The sequence below is a fragment of the Homalodisca vitripennis genome, chromosome 4 (assembly GCF_021130785.1).
Source record: "Homalodisca vitripennis isolate AUS2020 chromosome 4, UT_GWSS_2.1, whole genome shotgun sequence".
Lineage (NCBI taxonomy): Eukaryota > Metazoa > Arthropoda > Insecta > Hemiptera > Cicadellidae > Homalodisca > Homalodisca vitripennis.
Genome location: NC_060210.1, coordinates 52242734 through 52263317, shown reverse-complemented (window position 1 = coordinate 52263317; position 20584 = coordinate 52242734). Strand labels below are relative to the sequence as shown.

Genomic DNA, 20584 nt, shown 5'->3' with positions numbered 1-20584 from the left:
GCAAAAAGATGTATTGTAAATATAGATGAAACCAAAGCAATTATCGATTTACAATATCAATATTGCAATAGTTTATAAATATAAATGAAAAGACATTACAAAAATTATATTTACAATTTAACAAGTGATATGAAATAAAACTAGGCCTATAGTAACAATATATATATATATATATATATATATATATGTTTATAATAATATAAACATTTTTTCATATAAAAAACAAGTTGAAAGCTCGTGGAGGACTGTGAAATTTTAAAAAGTGGCATATCAGCTGACCTGCTTGTGGATTATCTCTGTGACTATTTGTATTACACTATGTGTATTATATTAATTATTTTAATTTCAAATATGATTGTTATTATGACTATAGAAGTGTTAATATGATTGATGAGACTTGTATTCGATACATAAATACTATCTCAGACTGGTAAGCCTCATGGTGTGCTTCCGGGGTGCGCACAAAAGGCCCATGAGGCTTAAGTGCATGGCAATAGGCCGCACCATAGATGAAGAAGAAGAAAAATCAATTCTTATTGCTACTTATCTTACTCTACTACGGATATATTTATTACTAACAGTTATCCGTGACTTCCCACACAATGTCATAGGTTTTGCACTTGCATGCGCACTTCTGGTTCGAGTGAATTATATTTCCAACACCAATGTTGAGTTTGCCTTCATGCCACGATCAAAAAAATATGTTAAAAGTGAATATTTATGGCCATTGCAATTTACTCTAGTCTTAGTATATTTTATTCCACAGTTGATTTTACCTTATTTCTGATCAAGAAAATATACATTCATAGCTCTGAGAAGCCTACTTCTGTCAAAAAAAAAACACTTGATAGATTCCAGAGTAGTCTTTTAATGTATAATAAAAGATAGACAACATTGTTGAATTTGCCTTATTCTCACAATCAAAAATAGGCCTACGTCAAACAAGTGTATATTTATGGCCATTGTAATCTGCTTTGTTCTTAGTATTTTTTGTTCCTTTGATTTTTCTTTGTGTCCCGATCAAGAAAATATATGTATCACAGATCACAGAAGCCTACTTCAGTCAAAAGACAACTAAAATGGCTTTTATAAGTCATAGATTTATAGTAAAAGTTAGATAGTAAGTTAGTCTTTTATATCTATACTTGCTCAAATTTGCTCAAAATGTAGTTACAAGTAACTACATAAACAAGAACACTATTTATGTGTTTCTTTCTTTATAAACTGAAAAACGATTATAATACTTTACGACATTTAGAACTACAATTGGTACGTGAGTTCAAAGCTTAAGTTCCAGCGAACTTTCATTTAGCATAGTTCTTATAGACTTCTTCAAAAGAAATTCAAGAAATTCAGACGATCTTGTGTTTTAGGGCATTTTATAAGGTATGAGTACTTACCTAATTGCCTAAATCTAAAAAAAAGCCTGAGAAGGTTAGCCTACTTCTTAGAGAATTAATGCATAAGCTAACAAATTGAAAATAGTACTTAAATTAATTTTGATATCAATTAATTATGTGCTTGTTTGTAAGTAATACGTAGCTCCTAGTCATTCATCAGTTTATGCATGTTAGCCACCACTTGTAAATTTTTCATTGTATATTTTTTGATGTATTGGGTTTCTCCCGTTGAAATAAATAAATTAATTAATTAAACTTCTTGTTGTAATGTCATAAAACAATGTTTACACACAACAGTTGATTATATTTGACAGGCTCTTTCAAATAATATTACAAAACTTAAGAGAACAAGATGGGACTTTTCGCTACTTTAAAGACCAGTGGGGTGTAGCACAGAGGGATTTTAAAAATAATAATTGACCTATATTCGTAACATATAGGCTACTGTAAACATGTCTATTTAAAATTTCAGTACAATTCGGTTGAATAGTTTACACATAAAAGCAAAATAAATAAAGGCACATTCTCTTTTGAAATATTATTAGAATATATCTAACATAAAATATGACGTAAATAATCTAGATGGCTGCAGTATAATAAGAGGCCACCACCATCATATTTATGATTATCTAAACTATAGAAACAAAAATGTTGACACAAATTATGTTATAGATATTTTAAATTATAATATAATTCAGTTGTTTTAAATCTAAAAGATTAATAATTTGTTAATGAATAAAAAAACTATTTATGTTATGTGTATCTATAAAATGTAACAAACAAAGCAATTTAACATTTATACTAATTTTTTACTGTTTTTAAGGATAAATGTGTGTTCGACAACTAGTGACACAACACATATACTAGCACCCATTACTCAAATACCATGTACAAGTGATTATACTTTGTCTGAATTAATTTGGAACAATATTATTGTTATTTAATACATTAAAAAGAGCTGATGGACATTAATTGTAAATAATTTTAATTAAAATGTTTTTTTTTTATTTGATAGTTTAAGTATTTCTAATTGATAATTTGGCACCCTGATATGATTGCAGTGGTGGCCTCTTACTTTACTGCAGCGCCATGTAAAAATATAAATAGAAAAAAAAACTTTCAAGTCGACAATAACTATGTAAACATGATATTTAACTACTTTGGTTATCCAGGCTACCTACAGATTCTTGATATGTGGTTGATGAAACTATTTATGTACTGACAGCCAGCTAGTCAATACAAACACAATGCATTGTACAAAATAAGACAGAGACCTAGAATATACAAACTTCAACAAAGTTATCACTTAGGTCTAACACAAAGAACAAGTACCTAGGCTACATCCTCATTGTACTTGCCACCATTAGCCACACAACAAACAGATTTAACGGGTAGGGTACGATAAGCAGACCCGGTTTTTTATATAGAAATTGGCAAACGATATTACTTAATCATAACCATCAATATAATCTATCGATACTGATTATTTTTTTTTTGAATTATTAACTTAAATAGTCTATATCAACAGCTGTAAACACTTTAAAATAATACACGTAGGGTAATATTTCAATTTTACATAAGTAATTTTAGTTATTAAAAATGGGAGTCAATTTTAGAAAACTACACGACATTGCTTTCAAAGATGATAAGACATAATAAATAAAATATATTGTTTTTGTGGCTTCAACGTGTTGGACTAATTACCGAAAACCCCATTATGTGAAATTTGTGGCAATGAAACAACTGTAACTGTGAGAGGAGCAAATGTGGTCGGCTTCAGTTTTCCTAATTTTTATTATAATAATTTGTTTGACCACTGTAGCCTAAATATTAAATTCATATTTAAATTTAAAACATATGATTATTATTGAGGACTATAGGTACTTTTATATCGATTGACAGTCTAGGATTGAGATGCGAATATTCTTCGATATAAAAAACCGGGTCCGCTTATCGTACCCTACCAGATTTAACTTTTAAATAATTTGGAGCAATAATGTCGAACTGAATTACGTTTTAGGCTTTTAATTGAATTAGGATAAAGCTATACGTTTATATCTAAATTAAATGTATTTGTTTCAGATTATATCAAATAACTAAGTAAACTTTATTTCAACTATGTTTGAGCAACTTAGTACTTATGATTATTTTAGCAAATCCGAAATGGCATTTCTGCAGGTAAGTTCCTGATGTTGTCAAAACTACATAAAATAGTATATTATTTACAATATATTCATAATACCAAATTTAGAATGCTATAAAAAAGTCTTTTAAGTGCGTTTCTTGCACCTTCGTATTTGTTCTGACATTTCTTCCAGTGAAACACTAGCTTAGCCTACTTGATTTACTTCCACCTAATTCTAGTTTTCATCTCTTCACCACAAATTGGACACTTCCAATTATGGGTTAATCCATAAGAAAGTAAACTAATGCTTTATTTTAGTGTCAAAACATCAATAGCTATCAAGTCGGATGACTTGTCAAATTAAAAAAAAAAACTAACCTCAAAAATCGACAAAGCTACATACAACAGGTCAAGGCCTAAACCTAAATAACTTACAATTAGTATTACGGTATCAGTTTACAAAATCGTGACCATGGAAAGGTATGTTAATTTTTTTTCCCTGAAAACTACAATTTTTCCTGAAAACAATAGTGAAGAAAAAATCAGTCGGCAACGAAAATCAAAGGAGTTACGATTTTTTTGAAATCCTCTGAAAACTCTGTTTTTGACAGTACCTCTGGCAATTTTACTGAAATGATGACGTTAATCCTGTCAACGATGCACTGCCCGCTGCGCAGTGCTGCGCACTGCTTGCTCTTTTAGAAAAAAAAATTAACTCGAGCTTGCAAAAGTCGAATCCCAGATCACGTGATGCCGACTGATCTTAACACTCCAAGTGTTGTTTTCGACAAAAATTTTGTCGGTTATTTTCCATTCTTAATGTAATAATGGCCGAAAGGCATCAATATAATACAATGATATACTTTCCCCCCAGTTTATAGTGTCACCTGTGATAATAATACTTGGCTATAAATGCCCAACCCATGAAAAAAAAAGTCCATTTTTCATGGTCACGGTATTGTAAATAAATACCAGTATTACTTAACAATAGTAATACCTGATAACTTCAGAATGAGTGAGAGACAACTTAAGATATCTCATTCATCTAACCTCTAGGCCAAGGTCTATTAAAAATAATAGACAATCAATGATCTTATAACATTAAAATCAAGGCCTATTCGAAACCTAATATATGGCCTAAACATTTAACGCTCAATACATAAACTAATATAATAGATGTCCAATCAATCTAGGCCGAATATTAAGAGGCACACTGCACTCACTTCCAATAGCCTAGGGACCTAACCTTGATCAATAAAATGGTAAGAATGAATAATAGTTATCAATTCTTTAATTAAATAATACTATTCTGTAATATTCTACTTACCAGCTTTCGGATTTTCCTCGTCAAGGTCACTTATTTCAACAGATTTCATTTGTTTAATTGTATTTTTACCATTACTATCATTTGTCTCCTCCATTTTGAAAATATTGTAGCAACTTCATAAAGTGCACTATTTTAGAGAAGATTACACTATTAAACACTTTCAGTCACCCAAACACTCTATAACACTAATGGCCATGGAAGTTATTAACGTAACCACACTAAAATAAATAAAGAAACTATCACAAAGTAACCCGAATACAATCAACAAGAATTTCAATGCCAAAGGGATGGATGGAATAGAACCGTCGTACATCTAGATTCTAGAGCTTCAAAATGTGATGTGACATTTTCATTGGTCGGTTTCTTAGCCAAAAATCACGTGACCAAATTTTAAAAACAGCTTGGCGGTTTATGTCTTACAAAGAAGATGTTTAACTACTGTTTCTCTATAGCATATATTTTATAACATTATTACTATCACTCTTTACGTTATAACGTAATTAGGCGTATCATCTCGTAAAAAATTACAAATGGAGTTTATATTCTTGTCTGAAAAATTTCATTCATCCAAGATGTAACTGAACGTTAATTCAACGTAATTTCACATTATCGTACCATGATGTTTAAAGCATTGCTGTGAGTAAAATGTATGTATTGCTACAAACAAAGCATAGTATTTGCAGAACACATCTTGCAGTTTCATTGTTTATGTTTCAATAGTTTATATTTTTGTTTACATCTTGTTGTTTATAAGCTTCATAATGTTATTGTATCGCATTCTCTCGATTTATACACTTATTCTTTTTTGTATTTTTATTGCCTTATCGCTTGTATCAGCTATTGTGTAATTTATTGTAAAATGGTTTGTCCGTTAATAAATAAATAAATAAATAAATAAATGGGGTTGGGTGAAAAATGATACTATCAGTGCAGTAAAAAATAAAAAATATTAGTAATTCAAGCAACATGAAATCATCCTAACATTCAATAGGCCTACAATAAATTATGTACCAAAACTAATGGCATGAAAGAGAAAGTTATGCAATAAGTTAAATCAAAAGAAATAAAAATATGAACAAAGTAGCTAACTGATGTGCAAAATAGACTATGGCAGTAATAACATAATAAACTATGGCAAGGCATAATACATATGTGTGTGTGTGTTTTTTTTTAAGACAGTAACAATATAAACAGGAAAACAGTAACAATAAATAAACTATAACAATAGAAATAACATAATAAACTATAGCATAATATAACAAGAATATACGCATTAATGTTTCAAAACAGCAACCTATAACAATAATAACATGATATACTACGGCATAAAATAACAAAGAATATAAATATTATATATAGATAGCAAATTTGCAGTAAGATAACAAAACTGGTGGTGGTACAATACGTGAGAAATAGAGTGGAAGCATTTAAGTTGGTAGCGCTGCACGTTTCACTTTCCACTTCAACGTTCTCACACTATCGTGGAACAGGTCACGAGCTCCTCCCGTGTGTGTTCAATGGGGCGATCATGCCAGGTGGTGAGAAAGAGTGGGGGCAGAGCCGAGCAGTACCGATAATCCCCGAACATTCCTGACAAACCCTGTACATGCGGCTGATAGTTCGGAACGGTTCTGATTTCTATTATCTTACGAATTAATGAGTCGTTTTATATCCGAATTAATGAGTCGTTTTATATCCGAACATATCTGCAAAACATAGAAATTATATCGAATTAATTATATTAATATTGAACTTTCTTTATAACTGCAAAGATACTTTACAAAATGTGAGATGGTGCACAACGAATAAAATGTCATAATCTAGAATAGAATAGAAAAATTATTTATTTTCTTGAAAATATGTACAATAGTAAAATTATATAAACATCATTTATACCTTAAGCACAAACACAAACATTGCTCCTTAGTTGTAGACACAATTGACATGAGAATAAAAATAAAACAATGTTACTTTTTGTTAAAGAAATATGAACATGTCTTTTTTTATTTTAATACAGCTAGGGTACATCAATAAACAAAATTCAAGAAAACAAAATAGGACCTCAAAAGGCAAGGAACTGCCTGTGTAGAGGCTCCAACTTTCTTAGAAAAACAAAAGAAAACAACACTCAAGCAAATGAAATTAACAAATAAATTCAAATACGATAAATCTTCCCATTTAAACTAAGCTTTAATAAAACCAAGCCTGATAAGTGTCATGTGTCGTCTGGCGTACGCGATTATAATGCTGATCTGATCTATAGTACATGGCAATTATCGAATAATTTCTAACTAATAGTAATGTAACCTACAAATTATATTTATTTGATTAAGGCAGTTGGAAAATGCAATGAACCAAATATAATGTTACGAAACAATTTTATTGGTTTACATTTTAATACAAAAGATGCAATTAAAAAACTCAACTTAATTGTTGATTTTGTGTTTGGAGACCCTGAAGATAATTCTTTAACTACTATGCTAAGTAGGGCTCTTTTTAATCCTCCTGGATGTTTAATCCACCCTCGAATGTTTTATAGCTACGCCACTGAATGTAACGAAGTTACTTTGTTACATTAGACTTCCTTACGTCCTTATATATATATATATATATATATATATATATATATATATATATATATATATATATATATATATATATATATATGTTGTTGTACCAAATTACTGAAATGTGTTTAATTCAGAGTAGAAGCTAAAAACACAGTGGTACATTTTAAGAGGCTTGTCACATTGATTGCCTGCAATTTAATTGTGCTGCATCCTGCAACATCCAGCTTTGAAAATGTAATTTAAATATATGTATGCTGTACTCAACTACGGAAAGGGGTTTGAAAATACAGTGATACATTTTAATAGGTTTGCCAGGTACTGAACTAAATTAAATTCAGAGGAGTACAGAGCGAGAACGCGCGGACTGCTCATTCCACTATTCTAATACGCGGGCTATCTCTAGTTGGCAGGAGGGGCCCCTCCATCCCCACTCTTTCTCTCCGCCTGGCATGATCGCCCCATTGAACACACACGGGAGGAGCTCGTGGAACAGGTCAACAGTCGAAGGCAGGTTGTTGCCGGCATTCTGTAGGCGTGTCACCGTGCTGTTTGCTGCATAGTTTGTCCGATAATGTTGCCTGATGAAGCGGTCATTGGAAAGAGTGATGGATGGTGTCTTGAAATTGAGGAATTGGAGGACGTCTAGGCAAACCATTTTACCATTTACCAACTTGTGGAGATCTACTAAGTCAGCTACAGTCCTGCGAGTCTCAAGTTCAAGTTTGGAGTACAGATCATCAATTGGTACTTGTTGATACTGGTATCCATTTTTGACACCCACCAATCGAATGAAACTACGCTGGATTCGTTCAAGATCGCCACAAAGGTATTTTTGGTGTGGGTTCCAAAGAGTCGATCCATATTCCAGAATCTGGCGTATCAGAGCACAGGATATAGTCATCTGGGCAACCATATTTGTTATATGTTTAGAAAAACGGGAGATAAAGCCAAGCATTCTGTTAGCCCTTGAGCAGATGTTATGAACGTGAGCCTCAGGGCTAAAATTCTGTGTCAGAATAATTTCAAGATCTCTCACATCACTCACTCTGGCGATGGTTACTCCTTGTAACAAATAATTGTATATTATAGGCGGAGTGCAACGGTAAAATGATATGGCTTGACATTTCTTGGCATTTAGTGACATTTTGTTTGTTAAGCACCATTCATATACTCTATGAAGACTATTTTGAAGTGATTCACAGTCCGCAACATGAGTAATTTGTGAGAATAACTTGATATCCGCAAACATTTGGCAGTCACTGTTGATATTCAGAGGAAGATCGTTTATGAAGAGTGCGAAAAGATAAGGTCCAATGATAGAGCCCTGGGGAACACCAGAAAGTAAGAAGAACTCAGAGGATGGTGAGCCAGCAAACTTCACAACAAGCCTGCGCTCGGAGAGGTAACTCGACACCCAACGAATTGAAGTGTTATCAAAGCCAAGCGCAGAGATCTTTTTGAGTAACAAGGCATGGTCAACAGTGTCAAAGGCCTTAAAAGGTCAAAATATAATGTATCTAGCTGTTTACTGTTAGCAAAAGCCCTTTGACATTATTCTGAAGTAACATTAAGTTTGATTTTTTTTTTAAATGAGGTTTCGTTATGCCAGTCTTTAAACAAGGTAATGAACCTGGTGTTAAAAACTATATATCTATAGTTTTTAACCTATTCTATTTTGCCAAAACGTTTGAGAACAATTTTAAAGAGCACTTGCGCATTTATATAAGGAAATACATTGTGGATGAGCAATTCTTTCACGAAGGTCTGTTTAACTTAGATAAACTTTCTTCAAATGTATATTAAATCTTGTTTCTGGAATTCTGCTTTGATAACTGTGATCGCGCGAACGCCTTCAACAGTTTTCTTCTGAATATTGGTCAAGATCCTAGCATAAATTTACAGACCTCTTATTGAGGCGGTTGGAAAGTTATCTTATTGAAAGAATTTAGATTGTTAAGTACAATGGAGTCATGTCATGACCATTCAGTCTTATCTAAAGCGCCTCGTGGCTTTCACTTGAGTCCTCTTTAGTACATTTTCATTATTAACGACGTTGAGAGGGCAATTTGAGTAATAAAATCTATTGTTTGTTGACGACATCAAATTATTCTGGAAAATATCTTCGGCTGAAACACATTTGGCTCTACAAAAAGTCTTAAAGCCGACCCAATTTAACTTAATGTCTCCAAGTGTTAGTTTATGACTTTTAACCGTGGGACTGTAACTCTTGTGAACTCTTACTTAATTAAATAAATGGAACCCTCTCTAAGCCTTTATATTCATGTCATCCATTACAGCAAGAGTGAGATTCTAGGAATTTGTTATGAGGTATATAATAGAACTTAGGTCAGCTCGATCACTCATTATCTATAAACATTTCTTATTCGGCCTACCCTAGAATATAAAACCTTACTTTTGTCACCACACTTACTTGGCCTTATTGCAATTAATTATATATAGAATTCCATACCGTATTGTGAGAATTTGTGAAATCAGGCTTGGATTCACATATATCCACTCATAGGATGCTGCGTTGGAGACTGTATTTTTTAAACCATTCCCTAAACACACGCCAATGGTTTGAGATGGTATTTAAGTCCGATAGTGGCGTCCTTGACTGTTAGATGTCTTAGTAATATTTCCATAGTGGTTCCAAGTAGCAACTACTGTAGAACTGACTTAAAAAGTAAAGAACTAACCTAAAAGTAAACAATAGTAGTTTTAAAACTGTAACTTACTACAGAAATAAAAAAAGCAAACACAGCTGTTGAAATTATAACTTTTAATACAAGAAGACGCTGGCGCTAGTAAAAGTACCACTGTCAAGAAACACAAAGTTGGGCCTTTATCTTTATTGGGCAAAACCTATTATTGATGGTGCGACCAAGTTTGGTAGTGTGAATAAATTAAATTGAATCTTTATTTCTCTGCAACCAGCTGTGTCTAGTCAGGTAAACTGTAGTTCTGGTCAGGTAACTGTGTCTGGTGTGAGGAATTTGTTCCCCGATTTTCTTCGTAAAAATCTTTCAAACTTGGTGTTAGTTTCGGGTTCAAAGATAAATTGTTGGATCCTGATTCCTGGGAAGAAGGTATCTTTGTTGTACATGAGTTCCAAAGAGGCGAAACTACAATAAAAGAAATCTTTTTGCCCGAAACGTCAGGTTAAGTCCATTTGTTGCACTATCTAACCTGCAACAGAGCTAAATAGGACTGCGACAGTGTTTCTTCCGGCCTATCTTTCTTAAACTGGAATGTACAGTGTCTTTATCGACCATATTGATGTGAATGGTGATATCAACCCCAATATGTTTTTTGTGGTTGAACACTGTTTACTTCTGGATGAATTGACCTTGATAAACATATGTGGCTACTATATTAATACTAGTTTCAGCAGGTTGTCAACTAACAATGGTAGCTCTGCTAAATTTTTTAAGGACTGCGTAAAAGGTAAGACTTGGCATGTAGTTAATGGCATGGCAGTTGATAGGAAGTTTTAAGTGTGTGCAGTATCATTGCATACCTTAATACAGTAGTCATAAACATGTACAGAATACCGGATAAAAGTAAAATTACTGTGGACCTTTTCATTGCTAGGTTATTTGAGGTTTTAAACCAAGTCATTATACTGAGTTTCTTGCTTGTCATATTGTAGTGACTGGCGGTTTTAACGCTGACCTTCTTTCTAAACACTATGACTCCACTACATTTATTAATTATAATAGCATTTTAGACTATATTCTATACTAATATGGAACTTACCTAAAAGTAGTAGTGCCGAGGGTGGCTCATTTACTAGCAATTTTGTCGCAAACATTAACACTGAACGTATTTCTACAATGGTAGTCCCAACGATGGCTTCAGATCATAGTGGTATAGTTATGAAAGCTGTACTAAGCCAAGGACATAGACCTGCTATAAGGTAACCTTTTTGTAACTACACGAAACCCAGTAACCAGAAAGCTAACAAATCCATGCAAGCGATACAATGTTATCAACTTTGGGAAGTAGTCGCTCTTGATCTTATAGGACCATGTCCAAGGAGTTCACGAGGAAAAACATGTATACTGGTGATAACAGATTTGTTTAACCGTTTGGTAGAAGCTTTCAATATCCCAGAAGTAATGACAGCTCGTATTCTGTTAATTTTCTAAACAGAGATCGTAGGTCGTCACGGGTATTCTCGTTACCTGTTAACAGTGATAGTAGTACCCAATTCACTTTCAGGTTATGGCAGAAAACGCTCGGAGAATGGAAGATAGAACACTGGGCAACCCCTATCTACCATATTAAGGCAAATCCAACAGAGCAAAGGAATCAAGAACTTAAGAAATTGTTGCGAATTTATCTAATAGACAAAGAACATAAAACCTGGGACCAACAAATTCCTCGGTCACTCTTCACTCTCTACCAACGAGTAAATCGCATAACTGGTTACTCTTCTGTCGAGTTGTCCCTTGGGCATCAACTCCGCCAAGCAGTTGATTGGAGAATCGACGCATAAAACCTGGATGAAGACGTTATCATAGTGGATTGGCAGAGAACAAACAAGGAAGAATTTCAATGGAGACAAGAACAAGCATTATCAAGAGTTGAACATGCAAAACTTATGATATTGCTGAGAAACATAGCTTTAAATCAGGTAACTGGTCTTACGACGTAATCACGCCCTCAGCAATAAGGTGCATGGAAATCACCCAGCCTTAAGCCAAAAGTGGATCGGACCTTTTTGCGTGAATCAGAAAATAGGATATGGCGTATACATATTGGAAGTAGCTCCACCAATAAAGATCCATACCAACGATTTAAAAGCCTTTTCACTTAGTCAGAAACATGGACGGCGAGGAAGAAGGTGGAGAGTCTGACGTATAATGTTCTCAATACACTCTCTTACCAAGGATGAAGTGAAATATATGACATGAGATAAAAGACTACAATTATTCAATATATTATTATGATGTGTGTATTCATCCGCTAAATTTGGGTGTTATAAAGGGGATATTGATCAACAACCCTTTACAAGAATCAGGGGCGGTTTCAGGGAAGGGGCCATGGAGGCCATGGCCCCCCCCCCCGAAATACTAGGAAAGCTTAGTGTAATATTTTCTATAATCTATAAGTTCTAACAAAATTGAATCCCAATACTCGTACATATCAAGAAAAATATTCAGAATTTGTTCTTGTATTTGACAAAAACAGCATTCAACAAATAACGCCAAAATGAAAAAAAATTTTCATCTACATTCGACTTTTTTCTAAAGCTATATTCTTTTGGCCCTTTACATATTTAAAGTTGCTGACCTATGTAAATTAATATGGATATATTATTCAATTTTGTGGAATGAGCATCTTCAGACCTATATTTTTGACAATTCATTATCGTGGAATTTATTTTTGCACAATGTTTCAATATATGTATTCCGTGGCGTTGCTAAAATAAACAGTAGCTTTTTGGAATACCTATCATGAAGTGGCCCAGTTCGAATCCCGTCGGGAGTCGGGACCATCTCTCATCTCAAGTATAAGTACAATTTTATTAAGACTTTTCTATGTTTAAAGGTAAAATATAATAACTAATTAGTGAATACGTACCGGTAACTATTTGGAAGCATAATACGGTCTTGTCTAGGTTAGGAAAGGAACTATAGACAAATAACAAAATCACGAGACAGGCGCTTGGCTTTAAAATAAATACTCAACCTTAATTTTTTAAATGATAATTAATAACTTCCTAATTGTTTCAGGCATCTCAAAATAATCGAAAACGACCGAATCCAAAATCAATTATTAGTTCATATTTTCAAAAAGTTGAGAAAATAACAGACGACAATGAACCACGTGTAAAAAAGACTAATACATCTTCATCACAACCTGATCCTGACTCATGCATAAATACTTTATCAATTTCTCTTACCGTTGCTGCATCTAACAACACCACTATTGTGAACACTGAAGAGCACAATGAAAACCAAAATACATCCCTAGAATTAGGTAGAGATGGTAGTTGTGCCAATGACATAGGGCTTTTTGTGAATAAAAAGGCAGATGAATTTACAAAGTGTCAATTGTTAGAACGACATTGGACACCGCCCAAATCATATGAATTCCCACATTCAATTCACACTAAAAATGGCAAGGAAGTAAAACGTTACTTAGGTCATCAACACCTGGAACAAAGAAATTGGCTAGTTTTTTCCGACGTTAAAAAGGGGTTATTTTGTAAGTTCTGCGTTTTGTTTTCCGATAAAAAGTGTGGGCACAATAAAGGGATGTTAGCTCAGAACCTTGTAACCCAACCCTTGACTTCATATGCCAAGCTATTGGGTAAAGACGGCTTCATACAAACACATGAAAACACGGCTTATCATAAAATATGCGTGCAGGCTGGTCTAGACTTCCTTCAAAGTTATCACAATCCGGACAAATCCATTGACAACCAAGTAAACTCTCAACGACTACAGCAGGTACAAGAAAATAGAGAGAGGTTACGCCCAATAATAGAATCAATCGTATTCTTAGGCAGACAAAATATACCTTTAAGAGGTCATCGAGATGATGGACGACTGGATGAAGAGGCTGGTCCGAGTAACGAGGGGAATTTTAGAGAACTGTTAAGATTCAAAATCTCTTCAGGAGACGAGACACTAAAACGGCACTTAGCCGCAGCGTCTTCAAGAGCAACATATATTGGTAATACCACTCAAAACCAATTGATCACATGCTGCGGTGAAGAGATAACGGAAACAATATTAAATCAAGTCCGAAACGCAAAGTATTATTCGGTGATTTTTGACGAGACGACAGATATTTCACATGTCGAACTTAAGATATGTACACAGCAATAAAATTCGAGGAGATTTTGTTAAATTTATTGATGCTTATGAAAACATAAAATCCATCAGTCCAGATCAAGATGTGCATAGTGAGCAACGTTTAAGTGGAGAGGCTCTAGGAAAGATTGTTGTTAAATTACTTCATGATTTATCCTTAGATCTGAACAACTGTGTAGGAATTGGCAGACAGTTGTAGTGTAATGTCGTCTGAAGCAGCGGGTGCAGTATCTGAAATACAAAAGGTTGCAAAACATGCATGTAGATGTCCGTGTTTAAATCAAGCCCTTGAACAACTCTCTTTCAACTTCTGTAAATATTGCTTGTATCCGAAATACAGTAGGGATAATGAAATCAGTAGTGTCGTTTTTCAATGTGTCGGCCAAGAGAAATCAAGTTTTAAAATTAACACTAGGGCGTCAGTTAAGTAGTTTGTGTGAAACTAGATGGGTAGAGCGACATGAAGGAGTAATTCAGTTCAGATCTGGGATTCGTCAGATAGTTGAAGCACTCACATCTATCTCGTCATGGCAAGATCGCACAACTTCGTCAGTTGCAGCGACTTTGCTCAACTCTTTATGCACGGCTGAGTTTTTAATATCAATGATGTCATTGATTGACGTTCTAAAAGTCTCATTGCCGCTCAGTCGACTTCTACAAACACCATCACTTGACACTAACCGGGCATCTACCGCAGTCACCAACACCATGGCAACATTAAAAGAAAGAAGGATTAAATGTAATGATATATTCAAACAAATATTTTTTGAAACCAAAGCGCTAGCAGAGGAGCTGGATGTTGAATTGAAGTTACCAAGACGTACGGGCAGTCAAACTAAGAGATCAAATCACCCAGGAGACGTAGAAGAGTACTACAGACGATCTATTTATATACCTCTTCTTGATAATGTTTGTGCTGACTTAACATCCAGGTTAAGTTATAGCTCACTGGAATGTTTTGGCCTACGAGGAATAATTCCCACCAATATAGTTGAGGATGCCAGAGAAAAAAATGATCTCATTGTCAATTTAAAAAAAGGTTTCGAACAGTTTGCACCTATTATCGGTGATGGAGATACCCTAAGTAATGAAATTCAGTTTGAAGGTGAAGTGGACCTGTGGAAAAATCACTGGAAGATGAAGAAGGAGAAAGAGCAAAATGTAAAACTCCCTGAAGATATATTGAAAGTGTTAGACTCCTGTGACCCAAATATATTTCCAATTATCCATGATGTTCTCAAAATCTTGGCCACACTTCCAGGTACGTAAATTAATAAATAAAATTAGTCATATAGGTATGGGCTGGCTGGGTGACTTTACATACTTTAGATATGTGGGTTTAAATGGAAAAGCACACAGAATGGGTACTGTATTACCTGAAGAGTATACTATAAGAACTAACCTAAGAATAAAATTGTTTTCCAAGTTTAACTTAAACAAATATAAATGTAACACACAAGCAAGTAATAGTAATTTTTTCATTCATGAACACAAAATAAGTAAATTCATTAAAATTAATATGTAGTCTATATTTTATAATAACTATTTCAGTTCCATGAGTGATTTTATTTCCAGTCAGTGTGGCTTCGGCAGAAAGGACTTTCTCCACTTTAAGAAGAGTAAAGACTTGGCTGAGATCAAGAATGGGAGAAACACGTCTCACGGGCCTTTGCATGCTTCACGTTCACAGGCATCTTCAAGTGGACACAGATAAAATAATAGAACGATTTGCAAAGAAAGGTGCAAGAAGGCTTGAGTTTGTGTTATAAGTTTTGTATTTTGAACCAGTATTTGTTTTAAAAGCCATCTTGTACACAATAAACTTGTTTTCAGTAAACAGTAGCAGTTTCTCTGTAACCATCCAATTTACGTTAGAATATTAAACCTCTTTGACTTTAAATTGCTTAAAATTACAATTTTAAAATGTTAGAATTAAACATTTTTCAAGTTTTTCTTGATTTACAAGGACTTTGACGTAGCAAAAATTTCTCTGTGAATTAAAATTGTGGTTACAGCAATACAGCATAAAAGAGGACTTTTCAATGACCAATGAGCTACATAAAAACAAGATAGCCCCCCCCCCCTGAAAATCAGCCCTGGAACCGCCCCTGACAAGAATAAGCTATTCTGAGTCAAATCCCTTCTCTACCTATTCTCATAACAGACATAACTCCCTCCAGAATAGAATCCTCTATCCGTTTAACCCCTAATAACATTAACCCACTCTCGGGAAACCTCACCGATTGCCCAGATTATCTCCTGGGTTAAAAACTCCTGATCAACTTATTCTGTTCATAAAGGATTACTATCTACATATTCTTATAACAGGCACAACTTCCTGCATAAAAGAACTATCTGTTCTTCTAAGCTTCGATAACATTACCCCTATCGTGAAACCTCATTTGTATGTCCAGATCATCTTCTTTGTGAATTAAATCCCCTGTAAATTTATTGTGCTGATAAAAATTACAATTAGCTGTACCTAAAATTTAATTTTTCTGAGAAGTTGAGATTTAAGTCTACAAAACATTCTAAATGAATAAAATTGGTCATTTTTCTATTCCCATTAGTCCAAATGTCAGGTCTACAATATCAGTAAACAGGTTCAGTGGGACTTGACCATACTACAGCTGTAATAGATAAGGACAGAAGAAATGTTATTTTGGTTGACCCAAAAACTATATGAGACCAATAGATGGATTACGCCTATAACTGACGACACATCAGTTGAAACCATGTCTGCCATTGTGTTGCAGGCAACAACTACAAAATTAGATCAGATTGGTGCAAAATGTCAATGCCTCTGTTTCAAATAACTTGTGATCTAGCCTTCTTTAAATAAAGTTGGCGTGTATTTTGTAACTTTGCATGAATAAAGATGATAATTAAGTCATGGATACTAATAATATAATGCTAAAGCCAAAAATTGTATTTAAGTTTTTAATCGTGACATGAAAAAGTTTGTCGGCTGATTGTTTTTTTTTGAAAAGCCGATATTAAAAACGTAGTGCATGAGTTCGTATTTAAGACTCGTGATATACATATCAGTGCAATAAACCAATTAAATCAATTTTAAATTGACATGATTTATTATTATAATAACGTATAATATACGTTATAAACATTATATCATAATATATAAATGAGGTAACACTGCATTTAAATGCATTAATTCAACAATTAAATAAACGTAATTTTTTAACAGTGGCTTAAAAAACAGAGAAATGAACACTATTATCCCTGTACGATTTATTCTTTCCCTGACTGAAGCCCTAAAAACAACAAGACTTTATAAAGCAAAACTTTATAAACGAATATTTTTTAAAGTTGCATGAACTTAATAAGAATTTCCCCCTTATACAGGAAAGTCCTAAGGTAGGTAGGATTTTCCTTTAGACTACAGTAGGTTTCTCAGTCCTACGTATGTACGTATGTTTTCTCCATCGGGGCAAGGCAAACTCAAGTATGACACCAGATATACCTTATATCGAAAGTAGATTTTAAGAGTCGTAAGTAGTTCGAGACCTATATATTTCTCTTCTTGATATGGGCAAACAAGACAGACTCGGATGTGGCGTTGGAAATATAATTAATTCGAACCAGAAATGCTTATACACATGCAAAACATGATTATAAGATTCAGGTTAAATTCTGATACACTTAAAAAGGAGTATTACAAATAGGAAATACACCAGATACATATTTCAGTGTTTATGCTTAAGAGATTTCTTGACAACTGGTTTTGTCAGCAAAGTCCAAATGTAATTCTCCTCATATACAAAATTGTCTATAATGAAACAATTCTGGTAGCCACTTAACTTGTGGTTACTGTTAAGATTCTCCTTACACTACTATAAAAGATTAGATCATAATATAGTAAATCCTGAAAGTTGGTCCTCTGAAACTTTAAACCCTCCATTACTTCTAATCCACCTCAAACACTATTTATCAGCGTAAATATGTATGAGAAATGTATGATATATCAAAATTCAGTGTAGTTATTAAGAGCATTGATTAAACTTTAAGTATCAACTCTATTCAATCCGCAATTAATATATTTTTTATTTATAAATTAAGGGATACAGTATAGGGATAGTTAATAACATATTGAGATTACAAGAGGAGTTAACAACAATAAAAGAAAAAGCTTTGCTGTGAATAACTTTGAACTTGTATACATTCATTTAAATATTACAAAAACGTTTTTCCAATATATATCTTTTTTTTGCTATGCATGAATTATAAAGTTTATATAGAGGATCAAACTAATTTATATTGTAAGTTTTAAGTTATTGGAATATGATTGAACAATATTGTTTACGTGTTAATAATACTTGTTGTATAACATAAAATATATATAACGTTTAAAGTTGTATGTTATTCCTAGTTACTATTACTATTTTTATATGTATCCTTAATATTTAGAATTACTATTTATCATTGAGTTCATCACCATTTCCCATTTTACAAAGTTATTTGTATTTCATTTTTATTGTTGTTATTCGATAAATGTTTGTTTAAAGTATTAGGGGTTTGTATTAATATTGATTTCAATGAATGCAAACCAAATTATTACTTTAGTAAATGTATAGTGGCAAGACAATATTAACGCTACACCGAGTGCCTTACGACTACTGCGTGGCAACATCTCGCCTAATAAAATTGTCAGGCTGCTCGTAGTTGACATATAGAGCCTAGTTGAATAATAGAATCTCGGAACAACTAGAAGTAGGTCGCTGTCTCAACGACTCTTACTGTATTGTATCCATTAGATTGAAAATGGGTTGTTGTAGCTTAAACCCTTTTTCACATTGTTTATACATAGCTACATTTTGGACCTGTAGCAGGAAATGCGGCTGCATTTTGGGTTTTTGGTCACAAAGAATGATTGAGTAAATTACCTAGTTCTCTCAAAAAACTATTTAATATAATTTAAGGTCGTTGAGAAAACAACCCAACTTTTGAAATATTCAACTAAATAGGCAAAAAGTGGCGTTGTCACTCTAACTCAATTGAGTAATAGACCCTTTTTGTTCGTTTGGTGGGTCGTTGCCTCAACGATCTGTAGACTAAATGGTCTTATCTTATTTGTTATTTTCTCAGAAAGGACCGTTGAGTCAATGATTAGTAGTGTAAAAGACAGCTATCACCGGTTCATCTATTGGTCTTATGGGTCTTATCTATGGGTTGACAAAACACTGGTTTATCATTTAAATCACTTTAAGAACCTAACCGCCTGGTGAATTAGACATTAGCAGATAGGCTACGTACATTAGTGCGAATTCAGAAAGTATAATTCTTAATAAACTCGCATACAGTAAAAATATTCATACTTTTGATGCAATTTTAACCCAGCAGACTGATTCTTCTGGTAAAGAATTAACATCCCAACCTGGTAAACAATCCTTTGGAAAACAAAAAACCTTTTGAGACACCTATTCTTCTGGTGTATTTATGGGTGAGTTGCCATGACGGACGCAACTCATTTCACAAAAGAAGTCCCTTTTCTTTTAACCCCCGGAAACTTTGAGAACCTCCCTGGTATTCCCAGATTATCTCCTAGGTCAATGAATTAAACCCCCCCAGATGATGATTTTTATTTTACTGATACAGATTATTGTTCTTGGTCACGTACTCTTCATATAATCAACACACCTTACTGACGTAATAGCCTGTGGTACTGACTTACTCGGCATACACAGTCTAAACCACTTACTGGTATGCTGGAAACCTAAAATGTATACAATAATTGTAGCATAGATCATGTTACCTCCAAGTCTGAAAGCTAATAGCTTTTTTTTACTTTCAAGTAGTGTAAAACGATTTGAACTACTGACCAGTTTAGTTTTTCCTTCTAAGCTTGATACCTAGCAAATCAGAGGTTCAAGTCTGTCTAGATTCATTAAAAATTGAATTTGTACTTTTAGGCCAGTCATATTTCGTCTCGCCTCCAATGTTTAAGCCAAAAAACGCTCCCAAAGTAAAAAAATATTAGTTCATAAAAGTAAACATACACGGATGTTTAATTAAATCTCTTAAAAAACTTACCTTCGAATTAAAACTATCACCAATTTTCACTTGTCTCCAAACATGACGAATACCCAAAAAGGCGTGAGGGCATAGCCTCCAGCGAGCCGAAGGTGAGTCTTTGCTATACAGGGTGTTTGAAAAGTATGGGTACGGCTTAATATTTTAAAAACCATAGGAGATAACATCTATAAACTTTGCACAGTGTCGTATGGCTATGTAAACTATTTTCCCTTGCTATTACCATGACATGCCAACCATGGGGGGACGGCCCACAGAGGAAAACATGGAAATCTTAAATTGAAGCA

The 20584-nt window shown here is 33.6% G+C and overlaps 2 protein-coding genes across 3 annotated transcripts in view; one reads left to right on the top strand and one right to left on the bottom strand.

Moving 5' to 3' along the window:
- LOC124359313 (protein ECT2) overlaps positions 1–5173 on the bottom strand; it is a 44254-nt gene extending 39081 nt beyond the window's left edge. For both annotated transcript variants that reach the window (XM_046811965.1, XM_046811966.1), the window contains exon 1: positions 4853–5173. In XM_046811965.1, coding sequence (XP_046667921.1) covers positions 4853–4946 — 94 coding nt within the window. In that variant the 5' untranslated portion in view covers positions 4947–5173. The remainder of the gene's footprint in view (positions 1–4852) is intronic.
- A 9368-nt stretch (positions 5174–14541) lies between these two features.
- Positions 14542–16086, top strand: LOC124359312. The gene is made up of 2 exons (XM_046811964.1): positions 14542–15510; positions 15825–16086. The coding sequence occupies exons 1-2, from the start codon at positions 14598–14600 to the stop codon at positions 16016–16018; spliced, it is 1107 nt and encodes a 368-aa protein (XP_046667920.1). The 5' UTR covers positions 14542–14597; the 3' UTR covers positions 16019–16086.
- The last annotated feature ends 4498 nt before the right edge of the window (positions 16087–20584 follow it).

Excerpts from the sequence above, each read along its gene's own strand:
- LOC124359312 (XM_046811964.1), top strand. The coding sequence starts at position 14,598 with ATGAAATCAGTAGTGTCGTTTTTCAATGTGTCGGCCAAGAGAAATCAA. Across the intron at positions 15,511-15,824 it reads AATCTTGGCCACACTTCCAG|TCAGTGTGGCTTCGGCAGAA; the intron begins GTACGTAAATTA and ends TTTTATTTCCAG.